The following is a 22,329-nucleotide window of genomic DNA, read 5'->3' as shown; positions in this document are numbered from 1 at the left end:
ACAAAGGGTGCTGTGGCCATGTCCCCAAGGGGTGCCATGACCCTGGTCCTTGAGGGAAGGCCATGCCCGTTGTTCCTGAGGAGCACGAAGCCCCTTGTCCCCAGGGATGCCATGCCCCTTGTCCCTAAGGGATGCCGTGCCCCTTGTTCCCAAGGGATGCCGTGCCCCTTGTCCCTAAGGGATGCTGTGCCCCTTGTTCCCAAGGGATGCTGTGCCCCTTGTTCCCAAAGGATGCTGTGCCCCTTGTCCCTAAGGGATGCCATGCCCCTTGTCCCTAAGGGATGCCGTGCCCCTTGTCCCTAAGGGATGCTGTGCCCCTTGTTCCCAAAGGATGCTGTGCCCCTTGTCCCTAAGGGATGCCGTGCCCCTTGTCCCTAAGGGATGCCATGCCCCTTGTTCCCAAGGGATGCCGTGCCCCTTGTCCCAAGGGATGCCATGCCCCTTGTCCCTAAGGGATGCTGTGCCCCTTGTCCCTAAGGGATGCCGTGCCCCTTGTCCCTAAGGGATGCCGTGCCCCTTGTCCCTAAGGGATGCCGTGCCCCTTGTTCCCAAGGGATGCTGTGCCCCTTGTCCCTAAGGGATGCCGTGCCCCTTGTTCCCAAGGGATGCTGTGCCCCCATCCCTGAGGGATCCCCTACCCTGGCAGCAGCAATGGGGAGAGAGCAGGGGATGGTGGGAGCAGCCAGAGGCTGTCCCGGGGCTGTTTGTGCTTCCTCATGGAGCGGTGCCTGGGCTTTGTTCAGGACTTGGAGCCATCACCTGCTTCCTGCTGAGCCCCGGCTCCCGGCCCAGCCTGGAGCTGGGAGCTGGGACGAGCCCTGCGTGTCCTGGAAGCACGTTTCCCGGCTCCGAGGAGGGATCATGGCACTGACCCAGGAAGGGCTCATGGGGCCACATCAACTACAGAGGCAGCGTGCAAGGAGCTGTGAGTCCCCTGCCAGCCCCATGGCCCAGAAGGAGAAGGATTTAAGGGTCTGAGCCTCAGGACCCACCAGCTCATGTCAGGAGGTGCTGGAGCATCCCTCAACGGGGCTGGTACCTGCCCCATCCCCTCTGCCGGGGCCTCTCATCCCAATGGGCATCCCTGGGAGCTGTCGGGGTCAACGGCAGGGGGATGCAACAGCCTCTCCTCTGGGGAGCCTCCAGGAAACGTGTTATTGGGAACAGGCTGGAGGCAACAATATCCCTAAGCCCCGCTTGTCGCCGGCATTCCCAGCTGCCAGACGAAGGGCGAGGCCCATTTTCCCCCTGACAATGCCCTTTTACCAGGGAGTTTGTTTCTATTATAACACGGGATAAAGCAGAGCAGGAGAAGGCTGGGGCTGGAGCGGAGCAGCTGCCCCTGCTGCCTCCTCCAGGGCTTTGTTGTGAGTTAAAAGGCCATGCCGGGGCTCAGACACCCTATACGGTCCCATAGAGCATCGCCTCCTGCTCCCCATGGGGGGCTCTGTGGAGGGACGGGCTGGGATCTGCCCCTCCTCAGGCACAGACCATGTGTTGGGGGTGCTTAGAGGAGCCTGGTGGGGGCCCCTCTGCCAGTGTGAGGGGCACTGAGCTTTCCTCTTCCTTCCTTTGTCCCCTTTGGAATGACTGCTGATGGGGTTCAGCTGCAGCCCCAGGGCCATGCTCCTGGAGCCTATGAAGGGTTGGGGTGACAGAGCAATGACCCCCCCCCCCTTCAGAAAGGGATGGAGAGGAGCGATGCTGAGCCCGTGCCCCACATGCAGGGCACAGGGCTGGGACGTGGAGCAGGGACAAAGCCTGGCTTGGTATTTCCCGCACGTGCTGCGGGACAGATGGCAGTGGAACAAAAGGGGAGGCGAGAATGGGAGCTGAACAGATCGGGAATGTCCTGCCCCATCCCCAGAATCCCATCTCCATTTGCTGCCCATGTGGAGCAGCAAGAGCAGGACCCCCCTGTCCATGAGAGCCTCAGTCTTGTCCCTGTGAAACGGGCTCGTCCCTTGGGATCCTGCTGTTGTGCCGGCCCCTTTTCCCGCTGCCTCTGCGCTTTCCTTATCTCTTCCCATGGGCTGGATCCAAGCAGCTGGTTAATGATCAACCTTTACTGCCCGTTGCAGCCGTGGTGGTGGCACCGTGACCCGGCCGCCGGCCCCTTTGTCCCCTCCACTCAGCCAAGGTTTGAGGTGAAGAACTGAGCAAAGGGAAGCGCAGGGATGGGGCCGTGCCTGGAACCCACGTCCCTGGATGGGGCAGTTGGGGCAAAGCCGTTTTCCAAAGGGGAAAAAAACTTCCAGGGGTTGTTGTTAAGCGCAAATCCTGCGCTTCCCTTCCCAGGGAAACGGGCTCCTGAAGGGAGGTTTGTAAAGGGCTTGGCAAGGGTTTGAGCTGCAAAGGGATGAAGTGAAGGAATGTGGGGGGAAAGAGGCTGGAAATATGGGGGGAGGGAGGGAATCCTGCCCATCCTTATGGGAATGCTGAAGTTTGGGTCTCATGCAGGGACAGACACAGGGTGATGAGGGGGGTCAGCAGCTGCTGGTGCCTTCTACGGGAGCCCCACAAAGCCTCAGTGCTGGGGCACAGCCCCAAGGGGCCGGGGGAGCTCTTTGTGTTGGTTGGTTTGGGGTTTCCCCCCCTCCTTTGTGCTGCTCTGTGGGTCTGCACAAAGCCCTGAGCTTCCCCCTTCCTCCTCCTCCTCCTCCTTCCCGGTGGGATGCAGGCAGTGGGGCCCCCTGGACACTGCATCCCCTCCCAGCAACAGGAGGAGGGGGATGAGGAGGGGGACGAGCCAGCCCCACCACAACAAGGTGGTGATTGGGCACTCCTGGGCTCGGCCAGGACCAATGGGGCCTGAATGGTGAGAAGTGGGGCAGGGGGAACTGACCCCATCACCTCCACCCTAAGGGATGCAGGGCCCCAGCTGGTGTAAATCAGCAATCCCGGTGTGGATAAAGCAGCAGCGAGTGGCTGCTGCTCTTGGGGTTTGCTCTGCTGGGAGCAGACCCTGCTGCTGGGTCCCTATGGAGGGGATGGGTTTGTTTTAGGTGGAGCCTGCAAGCCTCATCCCCTGCTGCTCCTGAAGGGATGTGGTTGGTGTGGGGTTGGGGGCTGCAGCTCTGGTCTGTCCCCTTCCCACCCGGCCTGCTGGGTGCTGCCCACAGGAAGAGGAGGATGATGATGGGCTGTGGTACCCATTGGAGCCGTCCTGCCCTGGAGCTGCAGGGCTCTGGGACATCCCGAGGGAGCTCAGCACATGGCTCTGCTCTCCCTATCCCAAAGCAGGATCGGGTTTGCCTCTCCCTGAGCCCTTTTTCCCAGTGGGAGCTGATTTCACCCCATGTCTCAGCCCAGCTTCACCCAAGCAAGTACTGCCTGCGGTGGGCACCCATGGGTGCTGTGGTTTTGGCCAGGGCCACCCTTCCAGCCTGGACAGGACCATGTGTGAGCAGCAATGCTGGCATCTAGTGACAGCCCCTGGGGCTGGCTGGGTGTGCAGTGGGATCCCTTTGGTTTGGGATCCAGGAGAACGTGAAAGCATCCCAAGAATGGGGACCAGAAGCGTTGTGCCGGCGGTGCCGCCATCCCTTCCCTCGCAACCAACGCTTTTCCATGTGTGGAATATGCACGGATCCATGCGGGATGCGCTGGAGCAGCAGCTCCTCACTGTGGGGAAGGCGGTTGCTGCACATATCCTGGCTGGTGCGACCCATCCAGCCTGGAGAAGCTCTGGTGTGCAGGAGCCGCCCCCATTCCCAAACTCTGGCATCTGCTTTTGGGATTCCTCAGACACGGTGCGTGCACTTACAGAAAGGGCTTTATTGGGGGGTATGAGATGTAGAGCTCATGCGCCGGTGGTAGCACAGGGTTGGCTTTGTGCCTAGTGTCAGCATGCAGTTTAAATGCGGAGGGTCTTGGGTGACCTCTTGCAGGTCAGCCCCAAAGCTCAGCTGCCCCTTTGGTTCCCAAACTAAAACGTCCAAGGAACCAAGTCACTGCAATGGTGTCGTTATGGATGGTGTAACTGGGAGACCATGGAGCTGGGGGTGATGGCACTGGGAATTGCCTCATCCCATGAGCCTGGGCCTGCCCTGAACTGGTGGCCTGGGGGAAGGTGTGAGCCTCCCTTGGGGGCTGTTTCTCAGGGTGTTGCTCTCCAGCCTCAGCAGTTTCTCCTTTATCTCTGGAGCAGATGGAATGGGGAAAGAAATAGGGGAAAGAGTGGATTTGCTCTTCCCCATCCAAGACTGAGGGATGCTGGGGTATTTTAACCCTTTTCATCTCCCAACCTTCTGATGCTGCTCCCGGGGCCCGCAGGCTTGGGGGGAGTCCTTTTGGATCTGGTGGTTCTGCAGGACCCAAACCCCTCCCCATGGGGTGCTGTGTTTGGTGGTGGGATGAGCTGCATCCCATCCCTCTGCATCTTACCCAGACCAGGGAGAGAAGGTGAATGGGTGCATCACTTGGGGGGGGGGGTCAGAGGGGAAATGTCCCACTCTGTGTGGCCAGAGAGCTGGGAAGAGGGAGCAGATGGGGGACAAGAGCTCCTGTGAGCTGGTGTTGGAGCACCCGGACTGTGCTGCTGCGGAAGCCAAGTCAAACCGTGTCAAGCTGCATTGAACAGGGGTGAGGATCTCCCGGGAAGGGGGGGAGCCAAGTCCTGAGCTGGGGAGGTGCCCGGGGCCGGGTTAGATCTCGATGATGGTGGCTCGGCGCAGGCACAAGGGCGCGTCGGGGGGCACCGCGTTCCGCTTGATCTCGTTCCCATCCAGCCGCAGGACCTGGAGCCTGGAGTAGTTCATGACATCCACCACGGTGCAGAAGCTGCTGATGGAGAACTCTGCGGGGAGAGGGGAGATGGAGAGCTCAGAACAGGCTGCAGCCCCGGGCCCTGTGCTGTGCCTGAGTGAGGTGAGAAGTGTCAAGGGGGAGATGCTCAGGAGATGGGTCTGAGGGTGCCGACCTCAGAGCTGCTTTATCACAGAATCCCAGCCTGGTTTGGGAAGGGACCTTAAAGCTCCTCCAGCTCCAACCCCCTGCCGTAGATACGGACACCTTCCACTACAGCAGCTTGCTCCAAGCCGCGTCCAACCTGGCCAGGGATGGGGCAGCCACAGCTTGTCGTGATTTAAGCCTCTGAGGCTTCGCACGCTGCATCCTGCAGGCTCGGGCACTGCGTAGCACGTCCAGGAGGTTGGACATCCCTGTCCCCACCCCATGCCCGCAGGCATCCCCTTTCCAGGCCCCACTGAGGGATGCTCCGTCCCAATCCGGGGCTGGCTTCGGAGGGATGGAGGGGATGAAACCAGCTCCAAATGCTTTGTGTAAGGTTTGGGCGAGAAGCGACCGCCTAGATGGCAGCAGAGCTCCAGGCCGGCTGCTGCCGGGGCAGGCAGCGGCTGCTGCGGGACCCCTGCATCGGGCTGGGGGCTCCGTGGTGCTTCCATGGCATTTATGGACAGACGTTAACAGCTACAGAGGGCAAACACTTGGGAATCTGCTCGTGGATTCGTGTTTCCCTGCTCCCTGGGTCGAGCGTTCCCTCTGCAGCGCCCCATGGCTGCACTGACGCATCCTTGTCCCCATCCCAAGGCTTGCTCTGGGGGTCCTGCACTGCACCGGGATGATCCTGCCCTCGGCAGATGAGAGCAGAAAACCTGGATTTTCCCAGGATTCTGTTTGGCTGGGTTGCTTTTTTTTTTTTTTTTTTTTTCCTGGCTTATTTTTATAACCAGCAGCCCCAGAACAATCTGTTCCTTTTATTTATTTGTGTATTACATGGAGGGAATTCTGGCCCTGGCAGAAGATGCTGCATTCACGGCTCTAATAACCCAGAGCTCCCGTCTGTCCCAGCCCTGGCAGGGATGTGTCCCCTGCCTGCAGACCCAGCCCTTGGAAGGGGTTTGGGGCTATGGGCTGTGCTGGTGCCCTGCAGGGTGCTGGTGCTGCTCCATCCCTGTCCCCTGCGTTAGCACTGGCCAGGGGGATGCTCATTCCCATGTGTAGTGACCACGGGGCCCTCCCCACCTCTGGCTGCTCTGTTGGTGATGGGTGCGATGCTGAGCTAAAGGTGAAGTCCCCTCCCCGGGCTGGGCATCAGCTTCTACCCCCAGTTTCTGTTCTCTAACCAGGCCTCTGCTGAGCGCTCAGCAAAACCAGTGCGGTGCTGTGCATCGCTGCTGTGTTGTACTGGGACACATGGGGCAGCGTTCCTGCCTTGCTGAGGGCCATCCCGAAGTCTCCCAGATTCCAGCTTCCTGCTCATTGCCGCAAGCAGTGCCCCATGGGGAGGTTCTGCATCCCCATCTCCCCATCCCACCACCATCCCCTGCTCCTCCCTGCTTTGGTGGATGGGTTTTTGCTCACCGTTGATTTGGTTCCCTTGCAGGTAAAGGTTCTCGAGGTTGGTGCTGACCCGGGGGATCTTCTGGAGCCTGTTGTAAGAGAGATCCAGCTCCAGGATGCTGCTGCTGTTGAACGTGTTGGTGGAGAGACCTTGGTTTGTCAGGCTGTTGTGGGACATCCGTACATAGAGCAGCTTGGGAGAGACCTTGAAATAGTCATCGGGGATGGTGTTGATGTAGTTGTACTCTAAGTAGAGCTGTTCCAAAGCCATCGGGAGCCCGTCGGGGACTTTCCTGAGGTGGTTGTAGCTCAGGTCAGCGAGGATCAAGGACTTGAGCCCTTTGAGGGATGCTCCCATCTCAAAGATGTAGTTGTGGCTGAGGTACAGGGCCGTGAGGTTCTCCAGTCCCTCCAGGGCATTGGAGGGCACCTTGGAGATCTGATTGTAAGACAAGTGCAGCTCCCTGAGGGACCGGGGCAAGGGGCTGGGCATCTTGGTCAGGTTGTTGTTGTTCATGTAGAGCCTCTCCAGGCTTTTGAGCTTGGCAAACACCCTCTTGCCCATCTTCTCGCTGGAGATGCGGTTGTTGTGCAGCGCCAACCACTCCAGCTCCGTGGCGTTGTCGAAGGCTCCCTCTTGGATGGCGGTGATGAGGTTGTTCTGGAAGTAGACGTACTTCATGCGGGAGGGCACGAAGGGCAGGTACCTCAGGTTCCGGGTGTCGCAGTACATGGCTGAGGAGAAGTTGGGGGGACAATCGCACTCTTGGGGACACTGCCAGGAAGATGCTTGCTGTGGTTCAGGCCCGGGCTCTGCCTCCGTGTCTGGAGCTGGCAGGTAGGAGTACACATAAGGGGTGTTCTCATCCTCGTAGTAGGGCACGTAGTTATAGGAGGACATCCGGGACTGCCGCATGTAGTACTGCAACCAAGCCATGTCTTCTTCTTCATTGTACTGGCCCAGGGAGGCTCCACAGAGCCCAGCGAGGATGAGGATGGGGGCCCAGTGCATGGTGCTGGTGCTGGAGGGACCTGGGTGTGGGGAGAAAAGAGGAGGACCCCATCAGTGGCATCAGGGATGGAGGCAGCTGAGCTGCACCCTGTGTCCCAGGGCTCCAGTGGGGTTGGAAGTGACCATAGCCCTGCGTGGGGTTGGTGGCGCTTGGAAGCAGAGCTGGAAAACCCAAAGATGTGGCTGCAGACATGGCCCCTGTTTGCAGGTACCTGATTGTCCCCCTTAGGCCTGCTAGGCCTACCCTCCATCCCAGGGGGTATTTGCTTGCAACCCCTTTACTTGAGGGTATGTGGGATACAGCTGAGGATGGAGATACAGCACATGTGGTCTGAAGCTGCGCAAGGACACCAGGGGTGCCTGGGATGCACGTGCACCGGCTCTGCATGGGGAGGAGGGTGGGAGCTGCAGGAGCAGACTGCTGGAGCTCAAGGCATGTGTTGGTGCAGCTCTATTTATGCTCTGCTGGCTGGTGACAGGCTTTGCTGTGGGCTTCATCCAGCTCTCCCTTCCCCCGTGGCAGCGCAGGATGCTCCCGCTGCTGCTGTGGATCCTGGTAAACAGCCCCTGCTTTTCTGGAGGGAAATCACTTCCAAGCTCTCACTTCCCAACAGGAAAAGGGGCAGCAGCCACCGGCCCCTTGAGGCCAGGTTAACCAGGAGCCATCACCAGACCTGGTGCTTGGACCCTGCCGATGGCTCACAGCCAGGGCAGAGCAAGGCAAACCCCATCCCTGAGCCCCTTGGCTTGGGTGGGCTCCGCTGATGCCCTGTGCCGTACGCAGGGTGCTGTGCCCAGCACACCACAGGAGGCTCCAGCTCATCCCAGCTCCTCATCCCAGAGCAGACAGAGCAGCCTTGGAGCTTGAAATCCCTCCAGGAAATACATGGGCTGTGCTGCTCCTGCCCGCTGGCTCCTATAGACGTGGCTGGAGCACAGAGCTCTGGGGCTGCTGGTGCATCGCTGCCAGCTCCTGCTCCTGCCTTGCAGGACACGTGGCCGCTGGGTGCTCCGCACCATGCTGGGTGGCAATGGGGTCTCTGGATGGGACTCCCCCCCTCCATGTCCTCACCCTGCACTGAGGAGGGATGTCCTGCCTGGCAAAGAGGGCACCGTGTGCTCCGAGGCTGCCCTGCCACCGAGGCACCCTGGCAGGCTGCTTGGGCTGGAGGCAAAGCAGGATTGGGGTGGTGGCAGGCAGGGATGGCTCCCATGCATCCTCCTGCTCTCCCTCCTTCCCCCTTCACTGCTCCCGCAGCCCAGGAGCAGATGAGATGTGGTCCTCCGGGATGCAGTGTGCGACCGGGGAGCTTGGCAGGCACTAAAGAGCTCCCGCTCCAGGGCACTCTGCCTGATGGAATACCGGACCTTGCTCTGCGCTGTACTGAGCTGCTTGGGGGGGGACAGACACCCTCTGTGCAGGGTAGGATGGATCCATGGGGTCCCTCCTGCTGTTCTCATGCCCCCCTTCAACACAGTGGTAACCTCAGAGCTTGTCCTCAGCATCGCTTCATTGGAAGGATGCTTCTCCCCACCCTGGTGGGGTGGGATCTGAGCTGAGGGTGCTGGGCACTAAATCCATGTCACCTCTTGGTGTTCCCAGGCTAATGGGGTCAGCTCCTCTACCTGAGAGGGAGCAGGGTTAGGAGCAAGGGGCTTCCCGGTCTGTGGCCATCCATGGACCTGTCCCATTGCTGCTGTGCTGGGCATGAAACCAGCCCCCCCCCCCCCCCCCCCCCCAGCAAAGGCAATGGGCAGAGCTGGGGTGGGTATTGATGGCTATGAGCATCCAGCTCCCAGCCCAGTGGCTGAGGACCTGTGGGCAGCCGGAACGGGCATCCCCGCCTCGAGCTGTGCCACCCGTGTGGCTGGCATGTGGATGGAAATCGGGCTTCAAACACCACATCCAAAACCCCATCATAAATCCAGGGACTTACCGAGGTGAGAGCCGCTGTTCCAACGCCTCGCTGCTCTGCTGCGGGATGGCCGGGCTGTCCAGCAGCATGGGATGTGTCTCCCCCTTCGCAAAGGCTGGTGCCTGCCCTCGATCCCAACTCAAATATTGTGCTTGTGGTCAGGGCAGGGTGTTTTTGGGGGAGTGACCTCCCGGCAGCAGGCAGTTTGCAGGAGAGACTGGAAGAGACCCTAACGCTGCTGGCGTTATAAATAACCTGCTTCTTCTTTCCTCCCTCCTCTCCCTCCCTCCCGTCTTTTCTCATAGGAGTGTTGGCACTTTCCAGGCTCCCTCTGTTTAACAAGTTAGTGGAATCGGGGATGTTGTTTTGAAGAGGGCTCTTGTCAGGTCTCCTGTGTTTCTCATCAGGAGGCCTGGGGCCACGATTGAAGCGGATCTGATTTGGAGGTGCTGAGGATGGGATTCTCGGGGAGAAGGGGGGGGGGAATTCTCTTTAACTTTTGCAGCACCAGGAGTTGGTGCCGGCTCTGCCTCAGCCCCGTTTATGCAAGTCCTGCCATGAAATATTTAGGATAAACATTTCCATGCACGATAAGGCTGCGGCATCCAAAGTAAATAAATTGCCTACCAAAGGGCCGCTGTGACAGCAGGAATCTGTCTGCAGCTTGGCAGGAGGGAGATGCCAGCCTGGCATCCCTGCAGGCTCTGCCCATCTGCCTGGAATGGGGCTGATGCAGGGGTAGGTACGTGGGGACAGGGCAGGGGTGACCCATGGCTGGGCAGAGACACCAGAGCTCATGGCTCTCCCTGTGGCAAGGCTCACACCTCCCAGTGCCAGCCTTGCCCTGGGGGTACCCAGTGCTGTTGCAGGCCCCCCCCCTCCAGTCCCCATCCTCCTCTCAGTGCACTTCAACTTTGGAGGCAGCCCTGCAAAGCATTTCCTCCCACCAGGAAAGGAAAGGAGGAGCCCCAACCACCCACCCATCCCGTGCCCGGGTCCTCCCAGGAGCCTGGAATCACTTGGAGAAGCTCCGCCGGTGCCAGGCTCCCCCCGGGCTTGCTTTCTCCTTGCTTTCCACTGAGATTTCCCAGCCAAAACATCCTCTTCCCCTGGGGAGCCTTGCAAAGATCCTTATCCCTTCGGAAGGCCCTTGTTTTAAGGAGAAGGAATGCGCAGGGTGGCTGAGGGACATGCTGTACAGTGGGGACTTTGCCAGGAAGCTGGGCTATTTGGGAAGGACGAGTGTGCCTGGAAAGCACAGCTCGCTGCACCGCAGCACGGCGCTGGGATCTGCAGGGAAAGGATTCAGAGAAAGCCTTGGAGTGGGAAAGGAGGACAAGGAGGGTAGCACTGCCTGAAAGGAGGTAAAGCCCTGGTGAAGTGTGTGTGGGGCCCATTTGGCTGGTAGCATCTCTTCTACCCCATCGAGCACTGCTGTGGTGTGGGATGGAGGCGGACTCTCACCAAGGGCAGGGAGCTGGTTGGAAGCTGATGCAGAGAATGACCCTGCTTGGAGGGGTTTATTCCCGCTGCCAGGAAGCTGTATTCCAGGGAAGACGGTGGGGAGGGTGGTGGCAGCCAGTAACATCTGCTGCTCGGCGCTGGGATGGTGTCAACCAACGTCACATCTCTGGCAGCTCATGGGGTCCCGGTGGCCAACAGCTTGGAGGCTTTCGCAGGGCTTGGATGTTGCTCTGGAAAAGCAGATAGTCCCCAGCCAGGTCAGATAAGGAGCACGGCTTCTCCAGCTTCTGGAAGTTAAAACAGTGATGACCCGGGACGTGCACCCTTTGAGGGATGCTGTCCTGCAGCATCCGCTGGGGCCAGGCACTCACAGTGGGTACCAGGGGCTGGTGGTCCCCTGGGGAGCCAAACTCACTGTGAAGCCCCAACCTGAGGCCGCAATAGGAGCAGGCAGGGCAATGGGGTCCTTCAGGGATACAGGGATCATTGGGGCCTGTTGGGCTCTGTGTTGGCTGTTCTGGGTGGAGGGAACACGCTCAACCTCCGCACCAAGTCCTACAGCCTCCTCTCCGAAACATATCCCAATGCCAAAAGCAGGGCGAAGCCTCCCTTGACCTCCCTTCTCACCCCGGCCTCCCTTGTCCCTTCCTTCTCTTTCAGCAACACATTCTTCAGCCCAAACAACATTCTTGGACCAAGATTTGAGGCAATCTGGAGGGAGTGGGTCACTCAGAGGCGGTGCGACTGCTGGAAACTCTTGACTGAGGCCAGCGGGGTGATGCTCCTGTGTGTCAGCACAGGGCGATGCTCCCGGCATCACCCACTTGCCATAGGACATGCTTCATAGCTTCCCTTGGGTGCAGTGAGCTGCCAGGACTCAGCCCAGGCTTTCCCTGGCTAGTGATGAATGCAGCCCTCGGATGGGAATCCTTGCCCTGTCTGCTCCCTGCTGCAGGATGCTCAGGGTTGTGAAATAGCATCCCATGCCCCAGCCCGTGCCGTGGGGCTCCAAAACAGAGCTCACACCAGAGAGGTGCCTTGGCACTAAAACTAAGCCAGCTCCTGGTTCTCACCCATGTCCCTTTGCTGCTGCTCTGTCCCCATGCCCTGGCCGTGCTACGTGTACCTGGTGTCACCTGCAGAGCAGCCCCATCCTTGCTCATCCATCGCATTGTGGTCCAGCAGCGACTGGGGCTGGGCTGTGCAGTAGCCACAAACACCTCCACTTTGCCTCCACATCTCTTTGGGGGGGGGCACAGGGGAGGGTGACCAAACCCCACATTGCCCCCTGCAGACCTGGTGCCACTGCCAGCACTGGGAATGCTGGTTTGGCTTGGGAAGCCTTTGCCCCATCCCACTGTAATTACAGGCTGCCTTTGGGGATATGGAGCTGCGTGTAATAACTCCCTGGTCTCTTGGGGTCTGCGGGTTATTATAGGGTGGACACAACCCTCCCAGACCTCAGAATGTCCCTGTGGCCTGTTCCATAGCTCCCAGCCCCATAGACATGGCTCAGGATCTCCATTGCTCTCAGTGTGCGCTCTCATCCCTATAAACCCAAATGCACTGGATTTCCTCAATCTCCATCCATGGGCTTCCCGTGCAGCGTGGCTGGTGCCCTGGGCTGTGCTGGGAGAGGCTGCCTCAGCACAAAGAGGGTCAGGGCTTATTACCACCACTGTAAAAATGTGTTTGAAAAGGTTAAGGGCTTAATTTGGAGCAGAGCTGGAAACTATGAAGCGTTTCCTCATCGTGTCGCTGCCTCGCCTGTCCCTGGATGCATGCTTTGCACTGCTGACATCTCCATGGACAACGGAGCCTCGTTATACACTGAAATACACTGGGGAGCCTCCAGGCTTTGCAGAGGAGCCAGGAGAGCCGTTTGCACAAGGTTAACCAAGTGCAAACGCACTGAGGACAGCGAGGGACCTGCCAGCCACAGAGATCCCAAAGTCCCATCAGGTGTCCCAGGCTCTGCTGCTGCTGTGATTTATGGCCTGCGGTTGCGATGCCGCAGCTCCCTGCTCCTTGCTGGACCTCGGGAGGGGACAGGGACATGGGAAGCTTCAGGATTCCACTCCCTTCTCTTCCCCAGCGTGGCACTAAGGTAGTTCCGAAGGCTGCCAGGCGCTGGCTGCAGCATTCCAAGGAGGAGGAGGAAAAACCGGAGCGTTTCCTTGCTCAGAACCTTCGATTCATGTTTTCAAAGGCCCTTTGAACGCTTGGCTCCTCTGTGAAGCCTCCCTCCTCTCCTGAACAAACAGCAGGAGGGAACAGGTTCATTCCAGCCCATTGATGGGGAAAATCTCCCGTCATGTTTCCTACAAGCAGGGAGCCTCAGAGCTCTCTTGAAAGCACCAGGCACAAGGGCCCCATCTCTGCCTGTCCCTGGTTCCAGGTCGCCCCAGTCCAGCTCTGAATGCTCTGTGAGGTTGGTACCCAAACCTCCCTGCAAACAGGGCTGCAGATGCGCCTGGAGCCAAATATAACCCCATGTAGAGATTAATAAATCATAACCAGCAGTCTGAGCTGCGACAGGCAGCAAACAAGGACAGGTCCTGGTGCACAGGGTCCCAGCTACCCCATGGCATACCCAGCTCATCCCTGGTTCCCCTCAGCTCTGGGATGGCCATGGCACTGAGCTCCCTTCCCAAATGATGCTCGGGCTGTTTTTCTCTCTAAAGCATCTGAAATATGAAAAGAAGCAAAAAGCAAAGGGAAGCATCAGCTGCCTGGGAATGCCATCAGCATTCCTGCCTGCTCCTGCCACCTGGCTTCCTGCACTAGCAAACAAATCAACACATCCCAGTGTCCGGAGCCTCTGTGCATCACTCGGAGCAGCACTCAGCCCTGCCAGGGCCACACTGCAGCGAACCTGAGGCGCCAGGCTCCTTGCAAGCTGCAAACATTCCTCCAGATTAAAGGCAGGAACGGTTTTCCTTGTTTTTAAAGGAAGAAAAAAGGCTTTGGAGATAAACAGGAGCAAGAAGCCGGGTGTGGGCGTTCAGCTGAATCGAGTTGTTTGCAGGGAACTTGGGGTCTTGGCAGCACTTCCCTGATGTATGGCAATGAAAAGAGCATCCAGAAGGAGGACGTCCCCTGGGGCCTGGGGTGGTGATGTCCCCACTGGGCTCTGGAATTCCTTGTGCCCCATTCTCCTGTCCCCATCCTGGAGGGTGGGTGCTGGCTGCGGGGATCCAGCGGCGCTGGGGGTGGGCTGGGTGCTGCAGAGCTCACGCGGGTGCTGTCAGCCCGCAGCAATAATTAGCGATGATCAAAGCGGCTCCTTCCCGACAGCCCCGAACGAGGATGCTTGGAAATAGGAGGAGGAAAACAACGCCCGCGGCTGTGTGCAGGCACGAGCCTTGTGTGGGGAGAGGGCGCTGAGCTGCTCCTGCCCCTCCAGCACAGGTGGGGTGGGTTTGGGGGGGCTCGGGGTCAGGGGATGGGGAAGCAGCATCCAGGTCCCCATCACTGCATCTCTGTGAGTCAGGGGACAGAGAATCAACCAGGTTGGAAAAGACCTTTAAGATGATGTAGTCCAACCATTGCCCAGCACTGCCAAGGCCACCACTAACCCATGGCACTGAGGGCCTCGTCTCCACTGTGTGTGAACGCTTGCAGGGACGGTGACTCCAGCATTGCCCTGCTTGGGGCACCTTTTAGGGCAGGAATTGTTCCTCATGTCCATCTAAAGCTCCCCTGGTGCAGCTTGAGGCCGCTTCCTCTTGTCCTGTCCCTTGGGAGAACAGACCAACCGAGGGAGTTAAGGCAAGGAAGAAGTGCGATGGTGCCGCTGCTGAGCCACCACATCCTGCCATCAGCCTCCCCTGCCCCAAGCTGGGGCCATCCCCATCACCCACCTGGGTTATCCCAGTGGAGCGTGGCACTGCCTGGTGCTGGCACCCACTCCTGCACCCCAATCAGAGGTGAGCAGAGCCCTGCTCCCACTCCCTGCCTGCCTCTCCCTGCTCCTCCTGGGGCTGGTTTGAGGAATCCCTGCTTCGTTTTCACTCCATTTCCTCCGTCCCTCTCCCAGGACAACGTGTGGGGGCTGCCTGGAGCAGGGATGCTGCCAGCGGCCTCCACTCCACCTTTTCCAGCAGAGACACCCCTGGCTTCTCCTCCTGCCCTCGGGGTGCCCTGGGCGAAGCCGTTTACAGGACCCAGCTCCTCTTCCCCGCTGCTGCTGGGGGTGTGAGATGCTCCCACGCTCTGCTCCATAGAAACAAGCAGGAATCCACGGCAAACCCCTGTCCGGCGCTCCTGGCCTGCTCCCCAGTGCATGGAGGCGTCTGGAAAAGCCCCTTTCTCCCCAAAACTGGTACCAGCCATTTCCCCATTCACTCCTGAGCCATTCCAGGGCTGCATCCCCCTTCATGGACCCCGGAGGCCCCATCCTTATGTTCTTCATCCTTGTGTTCCCTGTGAGGAGCAGGAAACAAGGGGCATCTGCACCTCGGGAATGGGAGGGAAAGGCCATGGGTCCAGTTTTGGGGGTGCTCTCTGCGCTCTCACCACATGCTCCCTTTGCTGTTTGGAGGCAATGGTGCTCTCTGCCATCACAGGCAAGCGTGCTGTGCAAGCATCACACCCTGTTGGGGCCACAGGGCATCCCAGGGGTGTGAAAACACTGGGCATGGTCTGTAATTCCTGGGAAGAGCTGGGCTGGTTTGTGGCTCAGCCCCAAGTGCAGCATCTTTTACCCACCTCAAGGGAGTAAATGAGGTGCCCAACGCATGGCTGAGATAAATACTGTGCTGAGAGTCCCTAAGAGTAACCTCAGGGCACACAGCTCCTGCTGTATGGATTTCCTTCCTTTGTTCCTTTCAGGACATTGCTCCAGCTCCTGCTCTCTTTGCCCACAGCCAGCTCCCTCCCTCGAGCGAGGGCTTGGCTGCCTGCATCTTGCTCCCTTTCCCCTGCAAGGCTGGGATGCTGATGTGTAGCTCCGATGTGTAAGCTCCGATGTGTAAGCTCCGATGTGTAAGCTCCGATGTGTAAGCTCCGGGTCTCTTTGGCTCCCCAGGTCCTCCAAGGCTGCAGCAGCGGCTGCGAGGAGCAGGCAGCCAGGAAGCCGCCCCTGTAGACGCTGCGATATTCCTCCAGGATCCATCCCGCACATTCCCGCCTGTGCTTGGAGTGGGAACGTGCGCTTCAGAAGCAGCGTGGGGATTAACGGGCTGTACGGAACAGGGCAGCCTCCCTGTGTGTCCAAGCCCTGCTCCAGCGGCTCCTCCGGAGCATCCCGGCTCAAAGCTGCACTTCCAGGGAATCTGACCTTTCATTAATAACCCAGCTGTGTTAGTGGAGGGATGAATAATACATGAGCACAGCCAGCCCTGCGCTAAACTGTGTGTGGAACTTAATGAATCCTCTCTCGTCAGGCCCCGAGGGCGGGTGAGGAAGCGCTTCGCACCTCTCCTCCGGGTATCCCGGCCCCAGCAGCCACATCCATGTCACCCCGGGGTGGGGAGGGGGGGTTCCCTTCAGCAATTCCTTTCTGGAGCTTCATTCGCTGCGTGTTTTAAAGGGGAAGATTCCCCTTTGCTGTGGAGCTGCTGGAGGAAACCCCGGCAGCATCCTCCCAGTGAGCGTTTCCTGTGGGAAATAACATTGGCTTTTTCTTTCCCCGACCTTTTCCAGCTGTGGCTGTTAATAATGTGAAATCCTAAGTAAATGTCTCCATTCAGGTGTGTTTAACAGGAAACCGTGAGCAAACACTATCACCACTGCTGCAATCTCCAGGAGACCCCCAGGTATTTAAGTGGGAATCAGCTCCCAAGATGGCCTTGAATCCACTGATGGCCTGGGAGGGCTGGGAAGAGGTTTGCTTTGCTGCTTTGATGGTGCAGGGACAGGGTTAGTTTGAGTCCAGGGATCCTGCTCTTTGCTCCCTGGCTTGGGCCTCGCAAATGATGGGGATGCTGCTGTACGTGGGTGCTGTGTGGGGTCAGGGATGGAAACCGGCTCTCCCTTTAGCACACAGAGCCTGGGGGGACCCCGCCTGTCTCCCTGTTCCTGGTGATGGTCCATAGGCTTTTGGCACTAGGGATGCTCCCAACATCCCTGCTCCCGGCTGATGGCGGTGCAGCAGTGAAAGGATGAAGAGTGTCACACGCTGGGAGCAGGGATGTGGGATGAGGATGGGATCATGGGGTGGATTTCAGAGCTAGCACCTGTCCCATTGACATGGCAAAGCTCTTCCTGGTCCCACCAGCAGAACCAGCTCCTGGAGCTGCCTCTCCCCACCCCAGCGTGCAGCATTTGGGCCAATGTGCTGGCAAATAAACACGTTTCCACCCATCCCCATGCACAGACGTTGCCCTTGGCTGCACGCAAGGGGCAGCTGCCCCCAGCTGAAGGGGCTTTTGTTGGGGAAATGCCTGCAAGAAGCATTTGAAAGCTCCTTCCATGTTTCTCTTCCTGCCTCCTTCTCCCAATCTCTGAGCCCAAGCCCCTGCACTTCCAGCTCCTTCCCAGCCTTTCATGCACCCAAACCTCCTCCTCTCTCCCTCCCATCCCTCCCAATTACACGTTTCCGAGGGAGGTTGCCTTGAAGTGGCTGCAGCTTCAACAGTCCCTGCAGGTTGCCTCTGAGGAGCGGTTTCAAAGGCTTTAACTGCTCTCTGGTAGCAGCTCCGTGCTGCTGCCAGGAGCTGCTGCAGCTCTGGGATGATGGGGTCTGGGCATGGGGATGGATGTGGGGACCGGCATGAGGATCTCATGGCCCAAAGCACCATTTTCCATGTCAGGGTCACCAAACCTCTCAGCCCTTGGTGCCCCTGGTGCAGCTCTGCAGAGACCAGGTGTGGAAACACCTCTTGTTTGCACCCGTAGCTATGGCTGTTTCCTTCCATAGCCAACAGCTCCGTAAGGAGAAGTGTGATTTCATACATACATCAGGATGCTGTCTAATGGAAAGAAGCCGGGTGTGGAAGCGGCACTGGAGCGATGGGGAAGGCTCAGCCTTGAATCCGGGAGCTCTGACGTGGTGTGAGAGGCTCAGGATGGCCCCTCCTGGGCTCTGGGGATGTTTTCCAGCCACTGAGCAGAGGATGGTGCCAGTTTGGCTCATGGTCCAAGGAGCCACTGTGATGGGACAGCTCTGGTGCAGGGTCCAAGGGACATGGAGCAGCCCGATGCCGTCGGGAGGAGGCCCCGAGGCCCCACACAGATGTTCCAGATGTGCATTTCATTCTGATTTAATCAGCTCTTTCCTGTGTGTCCACAAAGCCGTGACCTTCCTTCAGACACATTTCCAGGGCTATTCCCCAGCCTCTCCCCCTGCACTGCCACCATCTCCCACCACCAAACCCCTCATTTGCTGTTTAATCCATGCAGATGAGTTATGAGCCATGAATGGTCTCTGATCCTGGTGCGAATCCCTGTAAACCACGCATTTGGCTGGTTTTCCATGCGTGTTTGTTGGAGCACATACTGTACATGGGGGAGTGGTGCCCTGTGGACAGGGCATTGGGCAGATGGCCGGCAGAGCACCATCAGCTAGGAAACCATCAGGGCTTTTGGTGCTGTACGTGTATATGTGTACTGCCTCTGTCCTGACCTGTATCAATATTAATCCCCAGTCCTGAACACTGAGCGCTGGTGGCACACCTGCAAGAGTCAACCCTCTGGGGAGTTATTGAGTGATTCCTGGTCATGAAACATCAATGTTTTCCTTGGAGGTCGGCAGCTGGATCTATTGATCCATCCATCCATCCACCCATCATCCATCCACCCATCCATCCATCCATCCATCCATCCATCCATCTATCCACCCATCATCCATCCATCCATCCATCCATCCATCCATCCATCCATCCATCCACCCACCCATCATCCACCCATCATCCATCCATCCATCCATCCATCCATCCATCCATCCATCCACCCATCATCCATCCATCCATCCATCCATCCATCCACCCACCCACCTATCATCTACGCATCATCCACCCATCATCCACCCATCATCCACCCCTCCCTCCCTCCCTTATCCACCCATCCACCCCCAAACAGCCCGTGCCACCCCATGTGTGCAAAAACAGGACACAGGGGCAGGAGCAGGAGCAGAATCCACACGGATACGATGGGGACCCATGGGATGTGCTGTGGGGCTGGGGGACGAGCTCCTTGCGCTGTACAGCCCAGTGCAGGCTCTGGAGCTGCTGGCAAGGGCCGTGCTGCTGGCGAGACGCTGCTGGATGGCTCCAGGTTTTTCCAGGCCCGTGTCTCAGTTTCTCTTGACTTTATGTGTTTTTATTTCCTATTAAAAGCCGCTGTCTCATTTCCTCCATGAAAAACAAGGCTCTTTCAGCAAGATGAATTCCTCCAGCTCCAGCAAAGCCCCGGTCTGCACTCAGAAACAAACAGGCTGTGTGGGACCTGTCACCTTCTCCCCTCTCCTTGCCCCACATCACCCACTGGGCTTGGAGCAGGGCAGAGATGGTGAATCCCATCCCCGGGGGGCGCATGGATGGTGCCTGCTGCACGCATCCATCGGGCTGGTGCCATTTGCTGCCCTGCTCTTCCCCTTCCCTCCTGGGAGCCTTCTGTGCGTTGGGCAGGGTTTGCTGGTGGCTAAAGGAGGAGAAACCAGCGGCACTTCTCCAGGCTGCTGCATCCCGTTGCCATGCTGGGAACAGCAGGAAAGAGCCCTGGCATCTGCAACCCTCCGTCCGCAAGGGAGACAGATCCTGGGAGGCCCCAGGAGCAGCTCCCAGAGCATCTGCCTCGGCTGGAAGCACAGTGCAGATGCCTTCGGGATGAAAACACTTCCTCCACCCTCCACCTCCACCTGACATTTGGGAACGCGGAGCCGCAGCTCCCCGGAGCTTTTCCCGTCTCTCCTATTGGAGCCATTACACATGGCTCTGGAGGGAGCCAGGAGGGAGAGGATCCTCCCTAGACTGTGGTCCGGGTGTTCATCCTGGCCGGCAGCACCGCACCAGGCCTGGGTGGGTTGCCTGCATCCCGGGATGGGGCTGGACACGGGGTGTACTGAATTGGTGGGTCCTCAGCATCCCTTTCTGATGGCTCCGATGGGTACCACGGACGTGGATCATAGAATCATGGAGTGGTTTGGGTTGGAAAGGACCTTAAGATCATCCAGTTCTAACCCCCTGCTATGGGCAGGGACACCTCACACTAAACCATATCCCCCAAGACCCCGTCCAACCTGGCCTTGAGCACTGGTCCTTGCAGGGCAGAGCCGAGCTGCCCGGTGCCAGCATCCCAGCATCCTTTCTGGAGCCCAAGCCCCCAGAGGGGTGCCTCCATGGGGCAGCCCTGCCCCTCACACTGGCTCTGGCTCAGCTCCAGCCTGTCCCTCCATGGCAAACACAGTGATGGACACGGCCGGGGGACAGCAGCTCCTGGGATGCTCCTGAGAGCTGATTCTGCAGGGCTGGCAGCTCAGCTCTGCCTCCCGTCCCTCCTGCTTCCCTCAAAATGAATGTGCAATATTAAAGGATCAGAGCTGAGCTCCCCGGGTACAGAGAAACAACAAAACCCTCTTTATTTCCCAGCCCCGAGCTATGGATTTGGGATGAAATGTTGGTGCTGGTGGGCATGGAAGGGCACTGCAGCCACAGCTTAACAGCCACGGTGCACATCAGGACAGGGCCACATCCTGCCCCTGCGCAGCTCCTTGGGAGAAGCTGGGGCTGTCCCTTAGGAAGGAATAAAGGAGAAATGAGACGAGGAGCGTTGCTTTGACAGCTTCTCAAGGTTTCCTTCGGGGAATGAGGGGAACAAGCTCGCCCGGAGGATGGGATTTTCCAGATGCTGGGAGAGGGGAAGGGAAGCAGGGGGTGGGATACATCAAAGGAAAGGCACAGCGCTTCCCAGAGCGGGTATTCCCTGCAATGCCTCCGGTCTTGCCAGGTGTGGGGTGGGAAGCAGCTGTGATTACTGAGCGCAGGAGATTGCATTAGGCAGGGAGTTATCAAATACCCTGAGCTGGATGGGGCAAGGGAGGTTTGCACCTTCAGTGAGTGATTCCAGCCCGGAGGAGCTGCAGAGGCACTGGGGGCAAACCAGTGCAGGCCCCACTTCCCACGCTGTGAAGGTGCTGTGCTGGGAGCTGAGGATGCTCTGGCCCATGGTGAGCAGCATCAGGTGAGGCTCCATGTCTTGCCCTGAGGTTTTTGGCTGGGTCCAGCAGATGTTTGGGGTTCGTGGGCTTGACTCCACTGCAGAGATGTTTGTGTCCTCTCTGAGGGCTTGCGGGGCTCTGCAATCTGGAGCAGATTGAGAGTGTGGGTCTGGTGGTGGTCTGCGGGGACCGGCTGTGTTTACCAGGCTTTGGGAGCACTTGGGATGAGGGAGGAAATAACACATGCACAAAATCCTCTGAGGATGGAGAACTGGGAGGGTTTGCAAATACCAGAGAGGACAAGAGAGGTTAGAAAAATCTGCAGGAAACACAAAGGCCCAAGTCGGAAAAAGCAAAGCAAACCCATCTGGAGGGGACCAGGGAACAGCGCATCGCAGATGCTGGGAGCCCTTTGGGGCAGCAGGCCTGGGAAAGGCATTCTGGAGGTGTCTGCTCAAGTGTCCCCCCCTTAGGAAGGGGCTCTGTCAGCTCTAATCCCCGCTCGCTGAGGCAGCAGCCAGCTTCTGGCAATGTCTGTGGGTCTGAGCTCCCCGTGACACCGGTGAGCAGGGGCTGGCAGGAGCCCATGGAGCTGACCCGGGGCTCTGGCTGCAGCCTCGGGCTCTTGTAGCTGCTTTATCCCATGGGCGCCAGCTGGGATTGCGATCCCAGGCTGTGGTGTGCCATCCCTGGGCTCCCATCCCAGCCACCTCGCTCGTGCCTCAGGGGTCACTGTCCCTCGGCTCTAACTGTCCTGAAGTGCAAAGGCAATAGGAAGGGAAGGGAGTTTGAGCAGTGGGATCATAGATCACAAACTGGTTTGGGCTGCAAAGGACCTTAAAGCTCCTCCAGCTCCAACCCCTGCCACGGGCAGGGCCACCTTCCACTAGAGCAGCTTGCTCCAAGCCCCTGTGTCCAACCTGGCCTTGAGCACTGCCAGGGATGGGGCAGCCCAATTTAGTCAATGTTCCCCTTTCCACCACCCTCCTCCTCCTCCCTGTGTGCTGCAGAGGGCCCGGTTCCTGCACAGGAATCCCTGAGCTGCTGCTGGTCTGTGGGAGCCGGGATGCTGCCCACGGTGGGGCTGGTTAAACAATGTCCCTGGATCATCTCCATCCCTTGAGGCAGCTCCCAGGGAAGCATCCTGAAGGTCACCCAGGGCAGTGGGAGCAGGGATGGTTTATGTGGTGTAGAGGCTGCGGGAGGATTAAAGGTGGATTGATTGGCCCTTAATAGCTCTGCCATAAATTCCTTCTCCAAACTGCTGTTTGAGAGCAGTGAAACCCCGGTGTTCCCAGAGCTCCCTTGCTTATTAAACAACTAATGAAGTGATTTGATTAAGCGCAGGGAAGTCTTTCTGGCTGCCCTCGTGCTTTGGAGCAACCTGGGATTATTAAAGCTGTTCCTTGGGAGATGCTGTGCTTTAAGACGTGCCTTGTTCACCGTAGCTGGGTTGAGGTTGCAGTGAATTGCTGTGATTTCTGGTTGTCACTTGGTGTGTGGGAGCGCAGGAGATGCCCAGCCAAGCTGATGGG

At 58.5% G+C, this 22,329-nt stretch overlaps 1 protein-coding gene across 1 annotated transcript; it reads right to left on the bottom strand.

The window, feature by feature from the left end:
• Positions 1-4,601: 4,601 nt before the first annotated feature.
• FMOD (fibromodulin) lies at positions 4,602-9,399 on the bottom strand. Its single transcript, XM_061471860.1, has 3 exons — positions 9,253-9,399; positions 6,325-7,335; positions 4,602-4,798 (listed from the first exon to the last, which is right to left on the bottom strand). Exons 2-3 carry the CDS (start codon positions 7,313-7,315, stop codon positions 4,647-4,649), a joined length of 1,143 nt encoding a protein of 380 aa, XP_061327844.1. The 5' UTR covers positions 7,316-7,335; positions 9,253-9,399; the 3' UTR covers positions 4,602-4,646.
• Between the last annotated feature and the right edge of the window lie 12,930 nt (positions 9,400-22,329).

The sequence above is a fragment of the Pezoporus flaviventris genome, unplaced genomic scaffold, assembly GCF_033815535.1.
Source record: "Pezoporus flaviventris isolate CSIRO_AGI_PZ_B2104156 unplaced genomic scaffold, CSIRO_AGI_Pfla_v1 ptg000069l, whole genome shotgun sequence".
In the NCBI taxonomy this organism is placed as follows: Eukaryota; Metazoa; Chordata; class Aves; order Psittaciformes; family Psittacidae; genus Pezoporus; species Pezoporus flaviventris.
The sequence above is the reverse complement of the archived record's forward strand: the minus strand, read 5'-3'. Positions and strand labels throughout refer to the sequence as shown.